Source organism: Fusarium phalaenopsidis (assembly GCF_050370095.1).
Source record: "Fusarium phalaenopsidis strain FUZ10S chromosome Unknown contig_32284, whole genome shotgun sequence".
NCBI lineage: Eukaryota > Fungi > Ascomycota > Sordariomycetes > Hypocreales > Nectriaceae > Fusarium > Fusarium phalaenopsidis.
The window spans coordinates 619587-646278 of NW_028145414.1; the positions used below are offsets into that span (position 1 = coordinate 619587).

Consider the following 26692-nt stretch of genomic DNA (forward strand, 5'->3'; position numbering starts at 1 on the left):
TCGGTCTAGCTATTTTGAGACGTCGCAATAGCCTAATCGCCCGGGAGGTTGCTTTCTTAGTACTAATTGGCGAGGTGATATTGGCCCGTAACTATAATAAACAGCTAGATAGCCTGGCCTTCCGCATTGATCGCCTAAATGACTATAACTTATTCCTAGTCTCTAGGCTGCATTAATTTTAGTCTTTTATGCCTTTCTGCGCCTATAATGACTATCCCGCTTTAAATTAGGCCTATTATAAAGTTAGTCTTATTAAAGTTATAGATATCTTTTAATTAGATATTATACTTCGCGATTATATTCTTAATAAGCCTAAACTAATTATGAATAATAGTTAGATCTTTGCATTTAGCCCTCTAATAGTTATATTTACGAAAAAAATACATTTTAAGCTCTAGGTATCACTTAATGAAGTTTCTAGCTTAGCGCTTGCTAATAGGTAGCGCGTTATAGTCAGCGAGTAATTAATTAGCTATTTCTTTAATATTATATAGTCGCAGGGGAAATCCTCGTAAATCTAGGTCGAGAATAAATTAGATAATAATTTATTTTTTTAGATTAGATAGTTTATATAATTTAGGGATTTAATCGCAATGCATAGATATGCTATGCTATTGGTAATAGGGAGTAGTATAAGAGATTTTATAGACCTTTGCGGCGCATTAAAGACTTAATTTTAGGTTATTTTAATAGGCCTAGAGCATAAAAAGGATATTAGCCTCTCTATTTAACTATAGCATATTAGGTGGTTAAGAATTAATTAATTAAATGGAAATATTATAAGATAGGGGATTTTTAATCCGCATACTTATTTAATCTATATGCTTATTATAAAAGACTAAAAAATATAGACTATAAGGTCTAAATAAGGTGTAGGGTAGGTAATTAAAATAGGAGGAGAATAGGTAGTAGATTTAGTCCTTATAAAGAGCTAATTAGCTAGATAAGGAATTATAGGCTGATAAAAGTGGGTTAAAAGATAAATAAGAGTATATAGTAAAAGGCTAGCTTCTAATTAGTAGTCTTATTGCTTGTATTAGTTAAGGATCTTTTTAGCTATTTCTAAGAGAGGGTTTATAGCTTATATAGCTAATAAATTGGAATCTATTAGCCCGACTCGGATAGAAGTTATACTATTAGATAGTTCTAATTCCAGGCTTTAAAACCCTATTAGTTTCATTAGAAATAGATAACTAAAAGCCAGGCTATAGTTAGAAGAAGTTAAAACCCTTAAAGGTTTTAAACTAAGAGTTTTAAAACCGGGTGGAAAATACCTAATAGAAAGGCACGGCTTTATTAGCTTTATCGGGCTATATAAGAGCCCTGAGTCCGAAGTCACGTGACCCTTCCTAAAAGGGTAATATGACCTAAAAGGGGCATTATTATAACTCCTTAATATCTTACTTATCTAAGCATATATAGCTTAGGTAAGCAAATTATAAGATAGCGCATAAGCTATAATATAAGATAATAAAGTCCTAGGCTTATATCTTATAAGCCTATTTTTTTAGAATTATATTTATAAAAGACCTTTATTTTAAGGACTTTTATACTTATTAAGTATATTATATAATTAAGTAATTAAATAATTACTATTATCTTCTAGTCCTTAATAGCTATAAAAGTTATTATTTTATTAATTTTAAGAGATATTATAAAGAAAATAAAATTATTATACTTTATATATTATTTTATTTATCTTATTTACTTTAACCTCTTAATATTAAGTATTTTAACTTACTTAAAAAGGCTTATAATTAAGAAATAAAATATTTAATTAAATATTTTATTACTTATATTTTTAAGACTAAGTTCTTCTTAGCCTTTTATATTACTTATTAAGTTATTATAATAAAATAAAATATTAAGTTTACTTTTAAAGGGGCTAGACTTATCTCTCTTAACCTAGAAAGTATAGTCTTAAAGCTTAATATATAGCTATAAACTTTAACGCTAGTTAAGGAGGAGGCTAGGCCCTTAACCCCTTAGGCTTTAAAGACCTTAAGGATAGTACTTAAGACTAAATCTTAGTTTAAATACCTTTAAAGATAAATTAAAAGATATTAAAATAGCTCCCTAGAGTTAATTCTTAAGGCATTAAAGTATCTTTCTAAGAGAATAAAGGTAATTATATATAAGATAGTATTATTAAGGGCTAAGGTATAGGATTTTTAATAAGTAAATAAGATACTAAGCTAGCGCTAAAGAGTAAAAAGAACCTAGCTATAAAAGAGAGGGGTAATAATAATAAAGAAAGGAAAGTAAGTAATTAATTAGATAAATATTAATATATAAGTAATAGCTAAATTATTAAGAAGTAATAATTAAAAAAAATTAATATAACTAAGAGTTTAATATTATAAAATATATAATAAGCCTAGTTATAATACTAAAATATATTAAGTAGTAATTAAGACCTCTAGGGAAGAGTATAATAAGTAATTTTAATTAATTAATTAATTTATTATATTTTTATTATAATCTTATTAAAGAGAGTTAAGAAAAGTATAGCGCTTACTTATTTATAGCGCTTACTTATTATATATATTATATAATAAGTAAGTATTATAAATAAATAAGTATTATATTTTTCTTTACCTCTTTATAAGATTTTATAATAAAAATACTATAAATTATTTAATTAATTAAAACTACTTATTATACTCTTCCCTAGATATCTTAATTACTATTTAATAGGTCCTTATATTATAGCTAGGCTTACTATAAATACTATAATACTAAACTCCCGGTTAAGCTAACCTTTCTTAACTACTACTCCTTAATAATTCCGCTGCTACCTAAGCATTTATATCTATTTAATTAATTACCTGCCTTCCTTCCTTTATTATTATAACCCCTCTTTTTTATAATTTAGTCCTTTTTACTCTTTAGTATTAGCTTAGTATCTTATTTACCTCTTAAAGGTCTTTAACCTCTGCCCTTAATAATACTATCTTATATATATTTCCCTTTATTACCTTTATAAGAGACTTTATAGCCTTTATAATTAACTCTAGGGAGCTACTATAATGCCTTCTAATTCATCTTTCAAGGTATATAGACTAAGATCTAGCCTTAAGCATAGTCTTTGAGGTCCTTGAGACCCAAGGGGTCAAGGGTTTAACCCCCTCCTTAGCAGGCATTGGAGTCCATAGCTATATATTAAGCTTTAAGACTATACTTTCTAGGTCAAGGGGAATAAGGCTAGCTCCTTTAAAAGCCCCCTTAATATTTCTTTCTATTATAATAACCTTATATATAGCATAGAAGGCTAGAAAGAACTTAGTTTTTAAAATATAAGTTATAAAGTATCTAATTAAATATTTTATTTCTTAACTATAGGCTTTTTTTAATAGCTTAAAGCACCTAATATTAAAGGGCTAGAGTAAATAAGAGGAATAAAGTAGTATATAAAGCTAGATAATTTTTTTTTTCTTATAATATTTCTTAAATTTAATAAACTAATAACTTTTATAGCTATTAAGGATTAAGAGATAATAAGAACTAATTAATTAATTAATTATACACCGGTTAAAGTGCTTAAGCTACTTAAGACTAGTCTCATTATTAGTCTAGCTATTTTAAGTCATCATAATAGCCTAATCGCCCAAGAGGTTACTTTCTTAATACTAGTTAGCGAGGTAATATTAGCCCGCACTAATAATAAACAGCGGGATCGCCTAGCCTTCCGCATTGATCACTTAAATGACTATAATCCATTCCTAGTTTCTAGGCTATACTAATTTCGGCTTTAAATGCCTTTCTAAGCCTATAATAATTATTCCGCTTATAATTATACCTATAAGAAAGCTAATCTTATTAAAGTTATAGATATTATCTAATTAAATGCTATACTTCGCGATTATATTTGCTATAAGCTAAAACTAATTATAGATAATAATTAGATTTTTATACTTAGCTCTCTAATAGTTATATTTCTAAAAGAAATATATCTTAAGGTCTAGGTATTACTTAATAAAGTTTAAAGCCTAGCATATGCTAATTAGTGGCGCGTCGCGGTTAGTAAGTAATTAATTAGCTATTTCTTTTATACCACGTAGCTAGGGAGGGAATCCTCACGAATCTAGGTCGAGAATAAAGTAAATAAGGATCTCTTCCTCTAGGTTAGATAGCTTGCGTGATTTAGGGATAGTATCGAGTCGAGATTGAATGCTATTCCGTCGCTAATGTAGTCGTCGCTCGTTGACTATATAGGTATTTGCGGCGCGTCGGATGCTTAGTTTTGGGTTATTTTGAAGGGCCTGAAGGGCAAGAAGGGTTCTAGCCTTAATAATCGAGCCTGATATATTTGGTGGTTAGGAATTAATTGATTAAATGAAAAGTTAGATGTAGGAGGGAAAAGTGCGGCGCTTACTTGTCTGCGGCGCTCGCTTATTATGTACGTTATCGCTAAAAAAAATACTTTTATATTTCTTAAAGTTTTAAACGGGATCGGATGGGAAGGTTGTGAAGATGAAGTCTTGTGCTTGTCTTCGTTCTCGGGTTCCCCACAGTGCCCAGGAATCAGAACACGCCTGAAGCGAAGCCAGCAATATCGGCCCAACTCGCGTCGGCATTGAACGCATGAACGTCGCTACCGCGCACAAGGTAGAGAGCCTTGCTATCACGACGGAAATAACAAGTGATGACCTTAGGACCGGATCGGGTGTGATGTGTTTTAAATGAGGACAAAGCTGGTCTTGGTCACGATGTTTTATTTTTGGCATCCCATTAAAGCCCTCACAGTTAGTTTCCCCAAGGAGCGCTCAGTAACAACAACATCACATGTTCTTTTTATCAATGAGGTTGCCAAGCTGCGACCATCACGCACTTCAGTGTCTTGCCACTTGAGAAAATAGAGGCTCCAAGGCTCTTTAACGAGCGGATACTTGCTTCCCTGATGGCAAAGTTCAGATTTTAATTAGTTACATCGACCTGTGTTCCCAGATCTAAGTTGGTACCCTTTCGCGCCGAACAAGACAGGCCACCCTCTGTGAAGTACCCGCTACGAGAGAACGAAAAATTTTTTGTCTGGAGTAGAGGAGAGGCAGGGGGCCAGGACTCCCACAATGGAGGATAGCTCAGGGCTTTGAGAGGTGGGAGTTTGAAGCAATCGAGACGGCGGTTCCCCGTGCTCAAATTCAGACCTAGCTAGTGCGAAGGCCGTTCTGCTCAGAAGCTTCCAATATTCAGCAACATTGACCAACAGAGACTTTCCACGGCATGGGTTTCAACATTTATACTCGAATTTTAAACCCCATGGCGCCGAGGAAGGTCTAGAGCATGCGCGAACAGACAATCTACCGTTCAGAAAAGTTCGCAGGCATGCCTCCTATCCCATCACTTGGCTGACAAAGTTTTCCGAGCCATCAAAAGAATGAGAATCAGCTTCTGGCATCTCTCTTTGCCAGTCAGTTCTACTTGCAGTTTCAAAAACATGGTGATCAATCTAATACGATCTTTCGGCAGGTTGAATTGAGTACCCATGATGAGCAGCCAGTAGAGGCTTCGCTATGGGTGTAAAAATAACGCGCAGCACACGTCATAAAGCGTTAACGAGATCCAGCCAAGCTTTTGATGTCCACAGATAATTCTCTAGGCCACCACAAGCAACACGTAGCCAATATGTACTCATAACGAGGTTGAGACTGGCGTGTAGATCCTACACCTGCTTAGTCCTAACCGCTATAAGCGCAATAGTCCAAGTTATTCGGCTTGTTTCCCGCCCATTCAGGGAATGGCACCGACTTCCCAGAACCACCAAAAACCGCGAAAGTAGCGATGAAGACCATGACCTGAGTACCGCCATCTAGCGCCGCAGAAACAAGATAATTCCACTTGACAAACGCCTTTGGCCGGTATCGTCGAAGATAGAATTGACCAAAAGCACCCAAAATGTAGTAGCTTGTGATAGAAGCATTGAGTCCGACAAAGAGGTAACCGAGATACCAGAGGATAATAGAAGAGTTCAAGTATGGCCAGATCTTTGACTTGGGGAAAAGCCGATGCATGATGTAGAATGGCAACGGGGCGAGGAAACCGATGAAGAAGGCGATCGTGACCCATTGGTAACGAGCTCCGATGGAAAACATCTTCGGGGCGATGGACCAAGCGATGGCCAGGGTATTGAACTGTTGAATCTGGGCGCCGGACCAGATGTTGGTTCCTTCAGCTGACTTGAGAATGGGGGATTGGTTGTCGACGATACTAATAAAGGTCAGCATGGGCCGAGCGTGGAGCAGGATGACAAGAGGTACCTGATCATCATCACATAGTTAAGAAGAGCTCCAAGAATGCAACCAATGACCTGTGTAGTGAAAGTGGCCTTGGGAGATAGCTTATTTTGTTGGGCGAGCTTAAGATCGCGAAGCAGAAGGAAGCCCTGCGTGAGAGCGTTATAGGTATAGGATGTGAAGTACATGTTTGCTAAGATGAAGTTAGACGCAATCAACAAAAATCTAGTATGCAACTTACCCAAAGGGCGACCCGGAAACATGTAGCCTGCAAGCATCTGGAAGATAGGCTGAAGGTTGAAACCAAACCCAGTGATGGCATACTGGGCACCAAAGAAGACTAGGAAGATAGCCAACAAGATAGTGGCCAGAATGAAGCCCCACCATGGAAGTGTAGACTTCATAACGTACAAGCACACAAGGCCGATGATGAAACTGGCAGCAAAAATGAGGAAGTACCAGCTGTTTGGAACTTCGTCGTAATCCAGCATGAGTTTGTAGTGAGGATCGATGGTCGGGTCATCCCGAAGCTTGGACTTTTCTTCCTCGGTACGACTGCCAGTCTGTCTCCAGAAATAGTAGTTGTCGGGGCGTAGCAACTTCTTGAGGTTGGCAACGGTGATCCATGCCCATCCCAAGCTGACTTCAGCATAGTTCCAGAGGAGCATGTGTACCAAAGTAGCAGTCAGTCCGGCGTTCGAGGTGATGAGATAGTTGACATATGTTGCCGTCAGGTACGGGAGACCTGCCTCATCGACTGCCTTGTTGTTCACGGTGAAGTCGGGATTCATGATGGCAGTTTCGTTGTATGGGTTGGAACTGGTTGTGTTGGAACTTCCATCGTAGAGCAGTTGCGACATGAAAGGGAAATCCTTGGCTCTCCAAATGTTGCTGTAGTAGAGACCCATGGAAATGGCGATGCCTCCAAGATAGCCGATGAAGCTGTTGAACAGAGTCTGCAGTGGCATCCATAGGGGTGATCCGAAGCCGGCGATATAATTCCAATCGAAGCAAACACTCAAAAAACCCATACCCTCATTACCCTGTGAGCCGCCGAAGAGGTTTGTGAACACAAGGTTGTTTCGATCGATGAGGCAGAAGATGGACACAGCCGAGAGGAGCGGGAAGATATACTATGCCTCGTTAACCTCTATCAACACAAGTTTGAACGGATGATCATACCTCGGGGAACCATTCCCAGGCGAAAATGGCCACAAAAATGATCCAAAAGACTTGAAATCTTTTTCTGGTCTCTGACTTGGGCTTGTGTAGGGTCTCCATAACTGTCGTAATGGGAAGGTTGGCAGGATACAACATCTTGGTCGGGTAGAGGAGAACAGTCCTCATCATACCCGCGATCCCATACCCGATTAGTTGGGAAGAGAGGGTAATAAAGATGCCTGCGGCCTGGTTGGGGTAACCTCCATACCACAACTTCTGCACTGACAAAGCCTCAGTCGACAGGGCCGAGACGGACGCAGCCGATGCCATGAGAACGGCGGCAGTATGTTCCTTTCGGTTCCAGGGGTGTGGGTTGAGAAAGCGTCCGATGGCTCCCTTTCTGGGGATGATATGTGCTAGACCCGTTCCGAGCGTCTCGGCGAGGACTGTCAAGAACATGACAGACACGTATACGACCTGGGGCTTGAAGTACATGATTTCCTGCAAAACGCCTCCAAAGGCAGACAATCCAATGCCTTGTATTGTTAGTTCACCTGTGTTTGACAGTCGACATGAGTGAGCATTGACATACCGACAATAAACATGCGAGCTGTCCATGGGTTCATCGAAGGATCATCATCAACTTGGATGACATGTGTGACGATATCTTCAGCGGTCTCAAGAGGCTTGACACTGCCTGTGGATACAGTCTCTAGGTCAGTGAGCCCCTCTTCGTTGATGAGAACTGCCTTGTTGTCGCCCACTCGGGGCCCATCCTCGTTGGATGATGAGTTCTCCATTGCGCCGTATATTTTTTCCGCGTCGGTTGACATGTTGGAATCGGGAAATCTGAGACAAGGAATGAGGTGTGACTGTTCGTGACCCCTATGAAGCCATGAAGAAGAATCACGCTTGCTTAAATAAAGCAATCACCACAACGTTCTGGAAGGACACTCGGATCTCGGCCATGACCAAAGGTCAGACTAGTGATTCTACAGAACCTGATGATCATTTACGATCTTGACCCTTCAAAAGTTCCGGGTTGACGGCACGCTATCAGTACGAGGATAGTGTCAAGTGGCAACACGATGCTTCTCGATCGGAAGACGCGATGGTGCTGTCAAAAGGACCGATGGATGTAAATAAGTTCCAGAGCAATGTGGCCAATCGTTCTTAACGGTGGATCATCATCGTTTCTCGCCATGGCAAGTTTGTTCATCCAGCTCCAGTCCTTATCACCTTGACCCTGCCGATCGAGGGGTGATCAAACCCGAGGAGCTCAGAGTCAAGCGATGGTCTGTAATCACTTACATATTTCCGGATGTCTGGGGTTCCCCAATAGCTACAGCCTAGTGACATGCTCTAGCAATAAACCTGATGGTGCGACATGCCATCACTTCTTCCCGAAAACAAAAGGACCTTGGCTCGAGTTGGCGATTTGGCCTGCCAAGCCTGGCTAGGTCGATGGGTATGGCTAGATAACAGACCCCGGCGCTATGGTGTGTTGGGAAGTTTGCCCCGGCCTGTCAACTAGACCTGGGTGGAACCGGCGCCGACTTAGCCGGCATGCCGAGTGCCGGATGATCCTTCCCGCCTCTAAAGCAAGACTAGAATCTCGACGAACTAACGCGATGCCTGCTGAGCTGCCATTTTGGGTGATTGTCTCTTTCAGGGGCGTGATTGATGGCGAGGAAAATAGCAACCAGTTGTCAGAAAGATTGCAATTGTGAAGGCCATTTATTGAGGTTTAAACCTCCAACTCCCAGGCCCAAGCTCAAATGTGCCCTCATTGCATCGATTATCCTAGTTTAATACATCATGGGACTGAATGCACGGTCGGGGGCACTGGAACCCCATTTCCAGCTTTGCATTATCAGTAGTTAGTTATGGGTTCGACTTATCGGCTGTGGACCCTCGCCCCCAGGAACTTCTGTCAAGGTGAAGCAATGCTGCAACGTGACGTTGGGTTTGGGTGCCGATTTCCCGGTTTATGGTCTTTCTGGGGTATTTGGACTTTTGTACTGGCCCAAATAGGAAGCCGTACGGTTGCGGCAGTGTTTCGTGCTCATCTCAGTTGAGGATTGGTGATGTTTTCGTCGTCGTCATCAATGGCGTCTCCAATAGCGACCATTAACCGGAACATCAAAAGATACAGTTATCGACAGTTGACGGATGGTTTGTTCATGTGTTGATGAACTAGCGATTATTTCCTTATCAATGAACCTCTAAATATGTATCTCATTTAGCGATATTATTGATCTTTTTACTCCATGTGTATTAGTGGTGCGTTTCGGGTCTAGGTTAGCATGTATTATAAGTGCAGCCACAGGTCTTGACCAAATGTTTCTTAATAAAAATAGATTTAAAAAATCATAGCCACGCCGGTAAGAGACTTTATAAGCGAAGTTGTATATATAAAGCTTATCCACTGGCTTCTTCACCGGCCAGAGAGGACCAAACTGGGGCTTGGCAAGTCACGATCTGGAATGGAATATTTCATGCGTTGGAGTGTTATGCATCTCTGATCTGTGACACCCTATAGTGATAGTGTCCTAAATATTGACCTAAAATCCGATTTATCGTAGCCAGGCATGTACTGGTATACATCGGAGCCCCAAGATTGGTTCGGTGACGCACTGGAGATGACCCCACCTTTTGGCTAACAAGACTCTTTAATCAGAAAATAATTCAAGATCAGAGCAGTCTAGGTCTTGCTGTAGTGAGTATGAAGATGGAGCGGCTGCCTGAGATCTAATCATTTGACCTTTGTGATTTTTCTCCGGTCTTGCGTGACAATGTAATCTTGAGCATCGCCCCGCGAACCTTATTTTTCCTGACAGGTTTAGAAACTCGCCATTTGTATCCAGGGTTGTTATGCACTTTTTTTTTGGCGGTTAAAGCTGCTTATTCTAACGCTTTAGAAGATTCAAATTTGCTAAAATGGCACCCGAGTTAACTACCAGATAGTCTGATTGCCCAGTCTTTCGGAAAACCAAGACGAAAGCTTGATCCATTCTAGTGAGTATAGAAAAAAAAAACAAGGCTTAAAGAGAGATTTAGGTATTATTTCAGCAGACAACAGAGGTATCATGGGCTATGGGTCTCCAACTAATACTAATTATAGGGAAGGAAGCAATAGGTGAGTCAGTAAGATTTTAGCTTATCTCATGGTCGAATCCCGTTAGCAATGATAGAGTGCTAAGCAAAGCCGAGGCAGCCGGGTTAAGAAAATCCGATTCCGAAGAGTGACGGTTGGCCAATAACAAGCATTCCGTTGAAAGCCTGCCTAATAAGACGTCCACGAGAACTGCAGCCCAAATTCGCCGAAGACTTTGCCTGTATCTTATCGATAGTCTACAGCAGTTGAAGTCAGGAGGATTGTACACAAAGGCAACCCGCACCTATTTGGTACCAACACAATCTCCTTTTCAGTCGTTCCAGGACCCTGAAAAACCCCCCTTTTGTGTCTCAAATTATCTCACTTAATTAATCCGGAACGTCTGCATCAACCACATATCCTGATCGTGAAGATAGCAAAGTCCACCGAGAGGTGTGGATATTTGGAACAGGGGTTGCACCTACTAAGAGAATCTCTTCTCGAGGAGGCGGCTGGCCTTCGATGGTGATTCAATACGGTGGGAATGTGCAGCCTTTATCATGGGCAAACATATTGAATCGTTGCGTGATCTTGAGCAAGACGATTCTGAAGCCTCCTGCCGCCGATTTATGTTTGAACCTCCGATTCCGGATCTATATAGACTCCATAGTATCGTTGGTGACTACAACACGAGATCCTTTAACTACCTAGAAAACACCCCTGATGCCTTCGCAGGAGTGGCATTCTCACCAAGCCCAGCTTTTACAGGCTGCTTTGTGTTAGCTCTGCCAAGGCATTCTTTGATATCGCTCTGTTGTGGCAACCTAGGGATAGAATGTTTCTCAGAGTTGCTAGAAATCAAGACAAACGGTGTTGTCTCCGCAGCTGGAGCTGGACTAGTTGTCTGGGTCTGCCGACTTTGGCTTCATCCCGGCATCAGACTATATCAGGAACAGTTCCGATTTGGGTGTTGAGTTTTGGAGACGTGATAATCGAGTACAGCGGATAGTATCATGGAAATCTCACAAGATCGCCGAATCACCAGGGTTTCCAATCCATGCCAGTATCCTCAAAAGTAGGGACACGTAACTCAAAGGCCAAGCCAGACTCTCTGGTGGCTGGAGTGACTACCCAACTTCGCAGAGCCCGGAGGCAACACACCAGTCCTGGTATCATGGCGCCATATATTTCGTGCAAAGCTCGGCGCGCGATGCTGTTTTTGGAGAAAAATTCGAAGAGGAGCTTGTATAACCACGAATTCTCCCTTCGAGATGATAAGCAAATTTGGGTTGGTACAATACGACTTCATGATGGCCTAGATAGATCTTGCACGATTCCGCACGCTTCAGGCGAAGCCACCTGCTTTTTCAATAGCTTTTAATCACCGGTATACAAGAGTGTTTCTAGACCTAAGCAGTACGCAGCCTTGCCTGCCGGTGAAGTTCCCTCTCAGGCTGTGTCCCACTCTTTGAAATCGACTTTGTCCTTGCGCCTCTGCTCAGGTGCCTTCCATCGTCGCTATTTCGAATATAGTAGGCCAACTCAGCTGTTGGGTCCCACTCTGTTTGTGACAAGCCGTTGCCCATCCAGGAAAATCGATTGCCACAAAAGTCGAACTCATAATCCTCAAAGCGAGGCTCACGCAAAGCCTCCAGGTAATGAAGAGTCGATCCAGGCCACGTGATGGAAGCTTGACCCCAGTTGGCATGAATGTTATGAGAGTTGTGGCAATCGTCTGACCAGACCATCCTCTTTGTGGCTTGGGCCACGTACGCCTTGAAATCATAGCATGCGGCGGCTTTCAGCCTCATGCTATGAATTCCAGGTTCTGTCTGATACTTGTCAATAAAGGCGCAAATGAATTCAGCCTGCGATTCAAGAGCAATAATGACTGGGCCGTTGGAGATTGGAGTCCAAGGTCCAGCGAGAGTGAATGAGTTTGGACATTCAGATATTCCAACGCCCATGTAGCCAGTGATGGAGGCACTCCAATCGTCCTTGAGGTTGTGTCCGTTGAAGAGTATGGGATAACGAGGGATAAACGACGTGTCGAATCCAGTAGCACAGATAAGCACATCACCCTGATGAGACTGCTCATCAGCACTGATGCAGCCGGTTTCAGTGAAGCATCTGACTCCTGAATAGACAACCTCCACATTACCCTCATTGATTGCCTGTAGCGCTTAATCAGTTTACATATTGACCATGAATGAGAACAGTTTTGACGTAGGGTTACGACTGACATGTAGGAACTGGTCCCCTGATGGTAAAATTCGCTTGCATCCAACAGCAAAGTCGGGCACTAGCTTCCCTTGCAACTCCGAGTCTGGAATGATCTTCTTCATCTCAGCCTCCAAGTGTTGCCTTGCCTGGGATTGCAAAACTGTGCCTTTCATGTACATGGCTATAAGGTGTTATTCTTTCTCCAGTACAACATGGTACAGGCCCGTGTACTCACTAAAGAAGCTGTTCAAGGTCCTCTCATTCTCTAGTCGGAGATTCAGTACGGCGTATGGATCGTTGACGAGCCTCTGCCTTTCTTCTGAAGAAAATTTACCCTGTTTGGAGCTCACAGATGGCAACGACCATCGTGGCGTTCGGACAAAAACCTTCACGCTGTTGACGATTGGCTGGATGGCAGGGAGGATCTGGGCACTAGATGCGCCCGACCCTACTAAGAGAACGTTTTTGCCTGCAAGTGAGACGTTGCCGTCCCATTGCGCACTATGAAGCTTCGGCCCTCGAAACGTCTCGATACCCGGGGCCTTAGGCCACATAGGCTTGTTCAGGTAGCCTGCAGCATGAACCAACAGGTGACACCAGTCATGCACTGTTTCTCCAGACCGTAAGTCAGCAGAAGAAACCATCCATTGACCTTTCAGTGGATCCCATGAGGTCTCCAAGACCTGGTGTGAGGTTCGGATGTGACGTAGCAGGTCGTGCTTGCCAGCAAACGTCTCCAGGTAGTCTTTGATTTCGTCAAAGCTGGCCAGGACTCCCGAGAAGTCCGCTTTGGGCTCAAATGAATAGGTGTAGTTGTGTGAAGGAACATCACACGCACAGCCGGGGTATGTGTTTTCAAACCACGTTCCCCCAACACCGTCGTTCTTTTCGTAAATCTAGAATTCTTGATCAGCACTCAAACACTCATCATATTTTTGCAAAGGTGTCTACAGTTAGGGCATAGTTCTGGAAAGATCGTCTCAACTTGTATGCCAGACACAGACCAGAAAACCCCGCGCCGACACAAATGATCTTGACGAAACGTTCATGGTGAATGGCGTCCTTTCGAAGCGGGTCCATGTTGCGCAATAACTGATGAGTAGATGATGGGACTGACCGCGGTAGGTGAGGCTGCTAGCAAGTGGCTTTGCTGCTCAAGAGGCTTTCATCTTATCTACAAGACACTTGTACACAATCAGAGACTCCAAACAACTGCCGTAGATCTGGTATCGGTTGGCGGATTAAGATTGAATGCATCGAACCATTGCGCATGCGCCAACGCAGAATCGGACCATTACGAGCAAGGGTCTCGAATCTTGGCTCTTGGCTCAGCTAGAACCGGATATCATACGTCATCACATGCCTTGGCATCTGCTGCTACAATTCCTTGAATTAGTTTAAGACAGCCAGTTGTGAAACAACCTGCTCAGTGATCTCATTCGAGTTAAAAAAGACAGCTAATAAAGACAGGGACTTACGATACCACATTCCAAAAAGACATTCGTCTGCGTTCGGCAACCCCGTCGCAAAGGTCCCGTTGAGCTTTACCCGCCACAACATGGTTGCAGCGGCTCTGGAGGATACCCTGGTACTTCTCAAACCAACGCACGCCCACCGTCACTTGGAGTTGCATTGCAGGAGTTTTTCTCTTTCTGCTATTGGTGTAAGAAAGATGGACCCTGCGGCTCAAGGGCTGCAAAACTCTAAACCCTGGTTCTGAAGCCGCAAAAAGTTGTGGAATGATATCCGCGAGTCACATCACATCGAAAGCTCTGCAACGAGAAGGTACATGCATGAGACCACCTGCGTGTAGCAACAGTACAACGCGTGTAGAGCGAGCCGAAGTGTGAATTCGATCAATCAGACTTGGCTGCCTATGCTGATTATGCTAGTGGTCACTCAAACATGGCCTGTCATGCTATTGTAACTTGCTTCAGGGGCCTATTTCCACGACGATCTCGACACGCATGACAACTTTGCATTTCGAGTATACATGATGAGCCAAACTTCTTTCACCCTACCAACGGGGATCAGTATGCCTGTACGTCCCCTCCAACCCCTCAACATCAATACGCTGATGCACCAGAATGCCACTAAGGAACTTCGGATGCCTCGGTGGTGTTTCAGAACCCATAGGTTTCCTCACGATTTCCTCTTGGCTATCCGATCTCGACCCCAGTCTACCCGTTGAGCGTGGCTCACGTGGCTTCGCACTCCCGACGGCAGCCCTTGATCCCAGTTCATGGCCCTCGTCTCGGTTCTGGCGGTAATAATCCCGGGTGTGGCCGTTGGAGAAGCCGGCACTGGAGGTGGCGTAGCTAGCTTGGGACCAGAAGCGGCGTTTGAACATCGGCGTCACCATAGGCGCCTGACCAACGAAGATGCCGACGCAATCCTCACGCATCGACCATAGTGCCGAGACGCCGCGCTGGTTTAGCTGTACCGCAGATGTTAATGAGCGTTTCACGACAGCGTGATCGATAGTTGCACTCACATTAAAGATTAGCACGAATCGAAGGATTGCGGCGAACATGCAAAAGAAGCCCAGGCTGAACAGGAAGTACAGCCCAAATTTCTTCCAGCGGTTGATCTGAATTCCCCTGAGTACCTGCAAGCAACCATGTTATGAGTTGGAGGGCTTTGAGTAAGGTGTTTGAGCAACATACTGGGAGAGGGACAAGCATGACGCAAATATCCGTCACAAGATTAAAAGTTAATATGACGACAAAGAAGACTAAGTTCTGTGGTTCACATTGACCTGCGAAGAGTAGTATTAGTATAGGACACAAAGTCACAGGAATGAATTTGACCGTACGTCCTGGATCAGGCCAAACCTGCCAGAGATGATGAAAGGGACGACATGTAAGAGCAATGGTGAGAATGATTGCAACTCCTGACAAAGCCACAAGCACCATCAGTGGCTTGATAAATATCTCGGTCCACAAGTCACGGACGACTCGGTGATAGAAGCAGAGCATGTTGAACTTGAGCGTCCAAAGGATAAAAAAATATCCAGTGAGGCCCAGAAGAAAGATTTGAGACCCAAAAGCCCAATCTTTACGCTCGGATTCGCTCATATTCTTTCGCTCCTCAAAGGTTAGGTCCGAGGTGTGTCGTCCTTCAGCAACTTGGACAAAAACGTGGCCAATGACGGGCGCTGCTGTCCACATGAACTGCAGATATTGCAACATCAGAAATCGAGTTTGGGACAAAGGAATGGTTCAAAGCTTACTGCAACACCTATGACCAGATAATCATCCCACTCGTAGTTTCTGTACCCAACCATCTTGGTACGGCAGAAGATGCGCGCCGCTATCATGAGGACGCCAAGCACGTAGAGAATCCATATTTCAGCAATTTGACCAGCAAGAGCCATGTTTGAAGCGGAGGGGGGATTCTCGATGGAGACAGCACAATCAAACAATCAAGCAGGGCAGGACACTGGCTCTATTTCTTTTTTTCTCGATGGCTGGGCCGATTTCAACAATCATCAATGGTTTCCTCTTGCCAGAAGGGGGGGAGGGGTTGCATAGAAGTCTTCCCATGTGTATACAATGGGTGTTATGCCCGAGAATTGGAGTTTCAAGATACATTTTCGGCCTTCCCTTTCAGCTGATCACATGTATGAAGGGACCGTTTGTAAATGGTTACAACCCCTGAGAGTGCCACCGTTTGCTTGCAGTTGGTACAACGGTTATGGCCGCAGCCAAGCTCTCAAGGGAGCCACAATATAAAGTTTGCCCGTGTTGATGCACAAACTCGCATGATATTCATGGCCATTGGCGATTTAACTTTCGGGGTTGTGATCCACTGGATGTAACCGTACTGGTAGACGAATAGGATACGTCAATGATCTGCTCGGGAATATGCTCGCGTAAAGCGCCAAGCCGACAGATGTGGTCTCATAGTCCGAGCCACGGGGTACCGGAAACATGCCCGGCAATGAGATGGTGACAGGGCAGGGGACATCTATGCAGGGGCTAGTTGCGCACAATGATTGCGAACTCAGCAAAATACGAGTCGAGACACGAGTTCCCACAACATGGAAATGAAGGACACGGAAAGAGGGTTACCATTTGCCGAATCGGGATGCTCTCCATCACCAGGTAAGGTAGTCAGTCCCGCCTGACTTCGTTTCAAATTTGCAACTTTAGATACGTGAGCTATCACCGGCCGCAACCTGCCCAAACGGTCATCTGCCAAACGTATCAGTTGCGTCGATTTCTCATCAGATACGCGTGTCTCTTGAAGCGCTGATGGTTTGGTAATCCGGTGAACGCTCCTAACGGATGGCACCTCTTCTACAGATCTGCTCTCGGCCTGCTGTATATAGACCGCGACGCGTCCAGTGCCAGATCTCGATATGACAACAGTGTCCATCAACACAGCCAGTAGCATGTCCACGCCAATTCGAGTTGCCGTCACCCAGGTAGAGCCTGTCTACCTTGATTTGGCCGCTTCGGTCGAAAAAGCAGTCGCTCTTGTTAGGGAAGCTGCAGAACATGGAGCCAAACTCATCGCGTTCCCCGAATGCTGGCTCCCTGGCTATCCCGCATGGATCTGGTAAGCAGTCACTAATTTTTACTCTGCCCGTGATTAACATTCATGGCTCGTGATAGGGCGCGGCCGGTCGACTTCGATCTTCAGACTCGATACATCTATAACTCACTCTCTTTGAACTCCGAAGCAATGGACTTGCTGAAGGCCACTGCCAAGGAGTGCTCTATTGCCATCGTGCTCGGGTTTTCAGAACAAAGTCGAACTCACAGCATCTACATCTCCCAGGCGATTTTGTCTCCTCAGGGCGAGGTTTTAATGCATCGACGGAAGATCAAGCCCACTCACATGGAGCGAACCCTCTTCGGTGACGGGTCCGATGCTGAGCTCGTCCTCAACAACGTCGTTGAGATTGACTTTGGACCAGACTATGGCAAGATCAGGGTTGGATGCCTTGCCTGCTGGGAGCACACACAGCCGCTATTGAAATATCATAGCATCTCCCAAGGAGAGGCTATACACATCTCGATGTGGCCTCCTGTTGATCCATCGACTGGGGTGGACCACCCGGGCCTATGGAGTATGACGGCTGATGGGTGTCAAGCCCTTTCTCAAACTTATGCGATCGAAAGCTCAGCCTACGTGCTTCATAGCACTTCAGTATGTGGAGCCAGAGGAATCGAAACCATGAAGACGCAGGAAGGCCTCTCTTGCCGCCAGCCTGGTGGCGGCCATAGTTGCGTAATCGGACCTGATGGCCGACGATTGACCAATCCTCTTGAAGGGAGTCCAGGAAAGGAAGGCATCGTATACGCCGATCTTGACCTCACCAAGGTTGTGGCTACCCGTGGGTTCCTAGACATTGTTGGGCATTACAGCAGGCCGGATTTGCTGTGGTTGGGTGTCGATAGACAGCACAAGGGAAATGTCATTGCAAAGCGGCATGTTCCAGAGGAACAGCAGGACTTGGAGGACTGACTGGAGAAATGGCTTCATATTCCTTACTTAGTCATGCATGAAGGGTAGTGATAAAGTTGGAAATGCTTGCTGAGTCTAACCCAAATTCCTCACTGTGAAAGTTGATGCGTGTGGGGGCTCTTGTTGAAAGAGCAAGCCTGATAATATCACCAAATCGTATTATGCCGCAAATGGGCATCCGCGCTGTCCCGCTTATTCCCTGTTTGAATGACACCTTTCTTCAGCCCACATCGGCTTGCCCGAGTTGTCTTGGCAATGGTAGAAGGACGAAAACATGGACGCTCCAAGGGACGGACGGCAATGCCGTGTCCTGTCCCACGTAGTATTCTTGTTATTCTTCCTTGCTGAGGTTGTAATAGTATAAGAGTGACGTTTGTTGCGTATAGAGGAAGGTAACCCACATCAGTTACGATTCCCGCAGGTTTTCACAGCGCAACATGGCCCCTATCAGCAGCGTCCCAGAACAAGTCAAGCCATGGCCACTGGCCAAAGCGGCAGCCCAGGGTATCTTTGACCCTCATCAACAGTACTGGTACCTGACAGTCGGGCATGCTTTAGCTGAGTTCCTGGCGAAAGCTGGTTACACCCATGAAGACCAAGTCAACATGCTTCATCACTTCGCCAAAATGGTTATACCATACCTAGGAGTCTCACCTATCTCCGGGCTGCCGCGCTGGAATAGTTTTATGACGGACAACCATACCCCCATCGAACTAAGCTGGGACTTTCATACGGGAATAGAACAGCCCACAATTCGCTATTCCATCGAGCCTATTGGGCTTTACGCCGGCACACCAGCAGACCCAAATAACGATAGAGCTTCGGCAGACTTCGAGCAAAGCTTAACCCAGGCATTTCCAAACATTGACACCATCTTATTCGACCACTTTCAGTCTGCCTTCCCAAACAGAAGATATGCCAAGGGTGGCCCAGAAGATCACCCGTCAAGAATGTTCTGGGCCTTTGACCTAAAAAAGGGGGGCATCATAAACAAAGTCTACTTCTTCCCTGGCGCAGTGGCATACACAACCAATCAGTCTGAGTTGGCGGTCATCTCAGATGCCATCAAGTCGGCCCCTGGGTGGAGATCGGGAAATCTTGGCTCTTTCGACACCTTTGTCGACTACGTGGACACACACTTAGACTTGGGGTTCGAAATAGACATGGTGGCGCTGGACCTGGTTCCCAGCGCAAGTTCCAGACTCAAGATCTACTTTCGAGACAGAAGGACGGACTTCCAGGCAGTCCAAGACACGATGTCCCTGGGAGGACGTTTGCCTTGCCCTAGCCCAGACTTTGAGGAGGGCATGCAAAAGTTAAGGCGATTGTGGAATGCCCTGCTTGGCACAGCTAATGTCGCTAATGACACCCCTCTCCCGTATAATGGCCATAGAACCGCTGGTATTCTTTATAATGTCGAATTTCGCCGACATAACGAGATACCCAAGGTCAAGGTCTATATCCCTGTCCGTCATTATGCCAAAAATGACCAGCATATTGCTAAGACTTTGACGGGATTTTTATCTGAGGAGGCCAGGAAACGACAAGGATGTCAGAACGTGCCGTCTTACGGAGAGCTCTACTTGGAGTGCCTGCGAAGTACATTGCAAGTTAAATACGACATGTCCCCTATTAACATTGCACAACTAACTGTTGTACTAGTGGTTTTGAGGCTCTTGCTGGCTGTCTTGGCCTTCACACCTATATTGGTTGCTCTCTCCAGCCCGGCGGAACATTGCGTATTGTTTCCTATATCAACCCCTATCCGACATGCAGGAGTTAAATATCAGTGTTCCTCTAAGTGGAGCGGTGGCGCCTGCGTTCAGTGCAAGTGTGGCCGCAGATCTTGGTGGGAGTTTCTCAGATCAACTAGAGAAAAAACCTTAGCATAGTTCAAAAAATGATTAGCTTTATGATATATCCATGAGCCTTGGCAATCTCATTCTTGTTGGAAACGAAGTTATGATAATCTCAATTGTGAGACACCTAACCTAGACCTTGCCATCTCCACGGGTATAACCTGCGGTGACAAGTCTCATGATCAACGTGAAGTCTCCTCTCAGGCAAAGGATCTCTCTCCGCATCACGATATTCGTCTCGTTATGCTCCTTGGCTCAATGTTGGAGCGCTTCAGTCTCTTTGTCCTAATGTTTTCGTCGTTGGCCCAAGGACGGCCTGAGAATTTCCCACTCGCAAGACGCAAGATAAAGACAGATATCGGGATCACGCACAGCTGAGACATGTTATATGTAAGCAGAGTCTCGCGCAACCTCGTAGCAACTACAGAAGATTGTTATCAGTTGCGCTGTTTCGCGGCACTGGGTTTTAATGCTAATATAGGACAACACATGTTTACTTATCCTGGGGCCTGGTGGGTTGATTTAGAAGTATCATCATGATCAACTACAATGTGGCTCTACTGCACAGGCGTAGTAATATAAGTAATTCTCTATAAAATATAAAACTGCTTTCTTAGTACTTTCTAATACAGATTTTTAATACCAAGGACAATGTCACCGAGATCCGCCGACGCACCTGCACACATACGCTATCCTAGACCTGGAAGGCACCACTAATAACCCGAAAGGCATTACTAATTACTGATTTGCCGCTGACTTGGATAGTTACTCCTGACCCACGGAACCAGCCCCTTTGCCAAGGGGCCGCGTAAGTGCTGACGAGTGCGCAGCGGGACAGACCAGCTCTTAGCATCGTAGGATGCAGTCGGAGCACTCTTTTAAAAATAGATAAGGCCAGTTCTGAAAGAGCCGAGCCAAGCGTTTCAGCCTCATCGCACTGCTCCCTAGTTGGTGGTTTCACTGAGCGGAAACCGGTTGAGCTCGTGCCAAGATCGTGCCAAGATCGTGCCAAGATCGTGCCAAGATCGTGCCAAGATCAGGCCAAGACCAAGGCTTGAAGCGACTCTCACGTGCCACTTCAGCCCATGATTTGGCTCCCGACAGCTGAACAAAGACACGTGCTGCGATAATTGGTAAATGTCTCGCACCTTGTTGCCCCTAACCCGGAGTGATGCAACTTGGTAGATGGTCCGTTGAATAATCCCGGATGCTTGACTCGGCATCCAGTGAAATTAATAGAACAACTCAGTTGTGAAGAGGTGGAAGAGCCAAAGGCAATGTACGTCTACAGAGTCCAAGCGACAGGGTTATCAAGTATTAACACTGTTGAATAACATCCATTCCATTGACAATCCAAAGGACAACTGGAGGAAGGTATGGAGCCCATCCAGATGGGTCAATGAATGCCATTAAAACAAAAATAACATCCATCACACCATCAAGCAATCACACGCACTAGACGGGAAACTAATTGCGGCGCAGAAAATCATGAGATAGCTTAACGTGTCTTCATTCCCAGCAACCACAAACCTTCGAAACAGTCCAATATGAGTGGCTGAGCAGCAAACTATCCACCCAGGGGACTGGATGACAGCAAGCCACGGACATCATTTATGGGTAGAGCCTATATTTTGACGCTCCTCATTCCTGCTTTAAACCGCCTTCTACCGATATCTTGCCAAGGGAGAGGCTGAGCTTTAGGGACTGGTCCTGGTTGAGCCTTGCAAATGACCAGGTGGGAGAACCTGATCAAAGCGGCGACGCGTCACTTATCTTGAACAACGCATAGCAGGATTCTCGTATCTTGGAGTGGCTTTCTCTTGGCTTGCAAATTGCGGACTTCCAATGCTAATGTTGACGTCGTTGGAGTTCAGCTACCAGACTCATGGCGATGGCCAGCGGTTTGCCACGAGACAGAGTCAACCATCAGGTGCATGCAGAGCAAGATTAGAAAAGTATAAGTTCTACTTGGATGGCTGTCCTTGATCACAGAATCAAACAACCAAACATCTCAAGCATTCTTGGAACCACCAACAACTTCTAAGCAACTTTTTCAACCAACCTTCGCTACTCTCTAACTTGACAACCTCCTCCTCAAACAATGAAGACTACACCTCTTGTTCTCCTCTCCCTCGGGGTTCTCTCCAGCGCCGGCCCTGTCCCCGAGGGCATTCATCCTGTCCGCGAGGTAGCGGCAGTTGACACTAATGGTCTCGCCGCCCGCGCCAATGGTGACAGCTCAGCAAGCTCCCGCCGCAAGGGTCGAGCCCTGGGCACTCGCAACCGCCGTATCAGACGTCGCCAGCGTCAGTTTCGCCGCGATGATGACTGGACTGACGATGACGATACCACGGACGATGAGCAGCCTGCCCCTGTTCCGGCTCCGGCTCCGGCTCCGGCTCCGACTCCCCAAGAGCAGCACTGGACCGACGATGATGGCCACTACACCAGCTGTGACGAGTTCCCCGACAATGAGCAATGCTCTAGGCCTCCTCGTGCCCACACTACTCAGAGCCCAGCGCCGGCTGCTACGACCAGGGTAAATACTTCTCAGCCGACTACAATGTCTCTTGGCCATGGACACGACACCAACAATCCTGACTGGGAGACCGACTGTGACTCGGACTGGACCGATGACGGAGAGCATGAGCGATGCAAGACCAAGACGAAGATCGCTCCCACTATTACTGCTACGAAGAAGATCCCTTCTTCCACTGTTGTCCCCGCCACCACTGCTCGATCTCGCGATGACGACACCGATAATCCAGACTATCTGACAGACTGCGACTCAGACTGGACTGATGATGGCGAGCACGAGCGCTGCAAGACCAGAACCAAGACCCTGGGCGCCACTCCAACCAAGGCCTTGACCAGAGTTCAGGCCCCGGACACCACCGTCTCTGCGGCTGCAAGTATTCCAACTGAAGACACCGATACTGATAACCCGGACTACCTCACCGACTGTGATTCGGACTGGACCGATGACGGAGAGCGGGAGCGTTGCAGAACCAAAGTTGTGTCAGTTACCCCTACTGCTACTGGCTCTCTTACTGCCCCCGACAATGAGCCTGTCCAGATTACCAATGGGGCAGCCGGTCATCCTAAAGGTGTCGAGCATGCTGTTGCCATGGCTGGCGTCGCTGCTGCTGTTGCTTTTGTTCTGTGATTTGGTACGATTTCATTTGTGGTTTGGCAATTTCACAGTGCTACATACGACACTCCTTTTGAACAACAGTACTTACAGTAAAGATCTGGCATGGATGCAGGGTGATGAGTGCCCGTTTTTGTTATTCAATCTGAAGGGCGGCAACCAAATTGTGAATTGTAGGCTGTAACGTCAGCGTGACTACTTCATGTGTGTTTCTTGTTGGGCAATACTGTAGTTTTTGCTATGGTGGAACGTTTATTTATTCCATTTAACTCTCCTTGATATGATTCTCCTGTGTTTCTTGTCGTCTTGGAGTCCAATGCTTGGTGTCGGCCTCTAGCCACAGACAAGCCCAGAGACACGGCCAAAATGTTCAGCAATTGCCCAGGCCAAGAGTGCTGTTCTGAACGAGAGATGGGCACTAAGCAGTCTTTGCGTGATCCTTGTCAACAGCCTTTGCCTATAAACCCTCCAGAAAGCTATGCATTCCGTCAAAAGAAGCGATTCTCCGTTGCGGCTCGGCGGAGGGTGATGGTGTCCAACTGGCCGACACTCGTGGGCACGGCCAATGACCTCACGACCCACTCTCTGAGGGAACGAGATCATGGTCAAGTGCCTATCGATTGAAAATCGATGGGATCATAATAAAAATAACTATTAATATTAATAAGAACTCTTTACTCCGTACTTCTATTCTTATTCTTACTTTTGTTTAGGTATTTAGATGTTTACCTAAAGCTCTCGGCAAATCTTTCCGCGACCCCCCACAGCATCACGTGACTCCGCGTAACACCGTGTTTTGCCCCTGTTGTTATGGGGACAACGCGACGCGTCTTTGTTTTTAATATTTCCACTTAACAACGATCATTCTACACGGACACACATCGACCCTCAGCGCAACCATTTTGGCTAGACTATTATTTTTCACTGTACATACTATGTAACTATTGCGTGCACTTAAGGTCTCCGTCATGAGCGGAGCACAGTCCTAGCAGCTCCAGGTATCCAACTTTGACCACATGACACAGCATCTCCACGGTTTTACCCATGAGTTTCAACACTGCCGTAATATTTCTGCCATCGAGTCTGGCACCGCGCTTTTGGATGCCATCAATGGGCTGAGGACTCAGATGGACCAGCTATCTGCCCAGATCAGCAATGTCAAACGTGAAGCGGGAGACGTTAAGCGTCATGTTGGCGACGTTACACGGGACTTGGATGATCTGGGCCGCCGGATCACGAACTTGTGAGTACTCTTTGCAATACAACCTAAGCATTCCCCGAACTACAACTTCTCCATAGTGACCGCAACAACATAATTCGATTAGAAAACAACGGCAAAGTCGACGAAAAGGCAGCTATCGCACCGCTCGTAAACACAACGACGGGCGAGGAGATTGTTAGGTCCCCTGCGACATTCCGCGACTTCGATGACTTGCGTGGGAAGTAGTACCGGACACACTCACTATTCCTTGAGCATACTAACCTGGGACTGTCACTTCAGCTGTTGACTTGGTCCGGATTCTTGGGGAGTTGGGGCTACTGGCTGACAGGACTGTGAGGGTGAATAAGAAAAGGTTGATGCGGGCTACTGGCCTTACGGCCCAACCACTGTAGGCGCAGCAGGATCGGGGGCATCTCAGAGAGGAAGAGCTGGAGATGGAGGCTTATCTAGGCTTAAACTTTGTATTAAGATAGAAGTGATGTATGAATTGAAAGATATTAACGAAATGAGGCGGCATGGCCGCCTGCATGGTTATCCTTATTAAAATAGCAGACAATTGTAAAGAACTTGAAGGTTTGACCCTGATATTCATCGGAATATATTTCCACTTTATTTCAGCTCAACTTCGGCCTACGCCGCAACTCTCGCCTTCTAACAGCCTTTATTGATTAACCATTAAACGTGAATTTTAGGGTAGAAATACACTCCTCCAACTTAATGCAGCCGACCCTGCCTGCAGTTGCGTCTTGTTGAGCATGACATCCAGGAAGACAAAAACTAGAAAGTCCACGCCGGCAGCCTACGAGGTTTACGTGTCTCACGTCCTGTCGTTGGACAATTGGAATGAATGTTCGGCCGCGAACAGCCTCATCATATCCAACAAGTGAGACTTTTCCAAGATCAACGCGTCCGATTCCGGTTAGAGAGATAGTAAAAGTATTTCTCACTCCTAAAGTAAATCTGAAGAGGAATCGGGCTCTTTTATATGTATCGAGTCCACTAAGGTATAAATGTCAATTCCAAAACTAAGAAACCGTAATAGAGTCTATATATGAGTAACAAGAGTTAAACTCTCAATGAAGTTAATAAGAACAATAAGCCAAGAACAAACAAGGCCTCAAATCTGGAAAGCTCCCAGAGTAAGAGAGGATAACATCAAGGCGCCAATAGCGAGACCCATCTTGCTAATGGACGGAGGGGCCACTGTAAGAGCAGCGTTGTCGGTGTTGGTAGAATCGGCGCTCGAAGCAGACTTGGTACCGGAGCTGTCGCTGTCCTTATCCCCATCGTCGTCATCGTCATCGTCGTCGTTGTCCTTGTTGTTCGAGATAACAGTAGCCTTGGCAGTCGCAGGAATCTTGGGGTCGGCAGTGAGGGAAGTACCCTTCGTGTTGGAGCAAAAAGGGGCCCCCCAAGCAGCGCCCTGATCCCACATGCACTTCTGCAGCTCAGCGGTGGTCTGACCAAGGGCGACGCAATAGAGACCACAGTTATCGAAGTAGCTGACAATCTGGGCGTCGCCGCAGCATTCCTTCATGATCTGGATGTGCTTCTTGCTGTAGGATAAACCGCAGGTGGCATCTTTGTTGGGAGTATCGTACAGGTTCTTGCAGGCCAAGGTGCTGGTGGCGGTCGCAGTAGAGGCGGTGCTTGACATGATGGCAGCTATTGAATTGGTTTCAGGTCTTAGAATGAAAGGATTTGAAGAAAAAGAACATTGATGGAGAAGTTTAGGGGGGGATTAGAAGGTCCTATTTTATGGATAATAAAAAGAGAACGTCTGATTTTTAAAATGAGAGGGACAACATATGTAAGGTGAACTTATAAATATAGTTGATTATCTAACATGATATTATTTTGGGCGCGTGTGCTATTTTTCGAGAAGTCTAGGGTCTAATTTTGGCGACATGACTAACCCTCATGTTCGAACTGGGGAACTCATCTCAGAGGGCCAGTAGGTACTGTGCACTAAGCTATTTTTAGTTCCACGCAGAACCCGAGGGTTGAGGGCATAATGGCAGAAGACCAGGATCGTGGAACTCTACAGCCAGTATTGCCTGAAATGAAAGGGAAAACATCACATCGTAAAATGGAACTATGGCTTAATTACAGGACGTGTGTACAGACGTGTGTAATAAAAAACAAGGTGTCGAACTGGCTGATGCTCGTGGGCATGTTCAATAGCTTCACAGCTCATCCTCTGAGTTGATGAGATTTGAGGGCCGACGGGCTGGTCAGGTGATGGAGGAACTATCAATAAAAAGATGGTGT

General features: G+C 45.4%; 6 protein-coding genes across 6 annotated transcripts; 2 read left to right on the forward strand and 4 right to left on the reverse strand.

Moving 5' to 3' along the window:
• Positions 1–5678: 5678 nt before the first annotated feature.
• LRP88_02139 (OPT oligopeptide transporter protein-domain-containing protein) lies at positions 5679–8227 on the reverse strand (the record flags this gene model as incomplete). The annotated part of the gene is made up of 5 exons (XM_083238809.1): positions 5679–6207; positions 6258–6426; positions 6475–7366; positions 7416–7930; positions 7987–8227. 5 exons carry the CDS (start codon positions 8225–8227, stop codon positions 5679–5681), a joined length of 2346 nt encoding a protein of 781 aa, XP_083105404.1.
• A 3673-nt stretch (positions 8228–11900) lies between these two features.
• Positions 11901–13794, reverse strand: LRP88_02140 (flavin-containing monooxygenase; the record flags this gene model as incomplete). Its single annotated transcript, XM_083238810.1, has 4 exons — positions 11901–12665; positions 12735–12895; positions 12950–13610; positions 13666–13794. The coding sequence occupies 4 exons, from the start codon at positions 13792–13794 to the stop codon at positions 11901–11903; spliced, it is 1716 nt and encodes a 571-aa protein (XP_083105405.1).
• Positions 13795–14731: 937 nt separating this feature from the next.
• On the reverse strand, positions 14732–16090 carry LRP88_02141 (uncharacterized protein; the record flags this gene model as incomplete). Its single annotated transcript, XM_083238811.1, has 5 exons — positions 14732–15151; positions 15209–15322; positions 15381–15472; positions 15530–15887; positions 15947–16090. The coding sequence occupies 5 exons, from the start codon at positions 16088–16090 to the stop codon at positions 14732–14734; spliced, it is 1128 nt and encodes a 375-aa protein (XP_083105406.1).
• A 1313-nt stretch (positions 16091–17403) lies between these two features.
• LRP88_02142 (uncharacterized protein) lies at positions 17404–18189 on the forward strand (the record flags this gene model as incomplete). The annotated part of the gene is made up of 1 exon (XM_083238812.1): positions 17404–18189. The coding sequence occupies one exon, from the start codon at positions 17404–17406 to the stop codon at positions 18187–18189; it is 786 nt and encodes a 261-aa protein (XP_083105407.1).
• Positions 18190–22149: 3960 nt separating this feature from the next.
• Positions 22150–23214, forward strand: LRP88_02143 (uncharacterized protein; the record flags this gene model as incomplete). The annotated part of the gene is made up of 1 exon (XM_083238813.1): positions 22150–23214. The coding sequence occupies one exon, from the start codon at positions 22150–22152 to the stop codon at positions 23212–23214; it is 1065 nt and encodes a 354-aa protein (XP_083105408.1).
• Positions 23215–25538: 2324 nt separating this feature from the next.
• LRP88_02144 (uncharacterized protein) lies at positions 25539–26078 on the reverse strand (the record flags this gene model as incomplete). Its single annotated transcript, XM_083238814.1, has 1 exon — positions 25539–26078. One exon carries the CDS (start codon positions 26076–26078, stop codon positions 25539–25541), a length of 540 nt encoding a protein of 179 aa, XP_083105409.1.
• Positions 26079–26692: the final 614 nt, after the last annotated feature.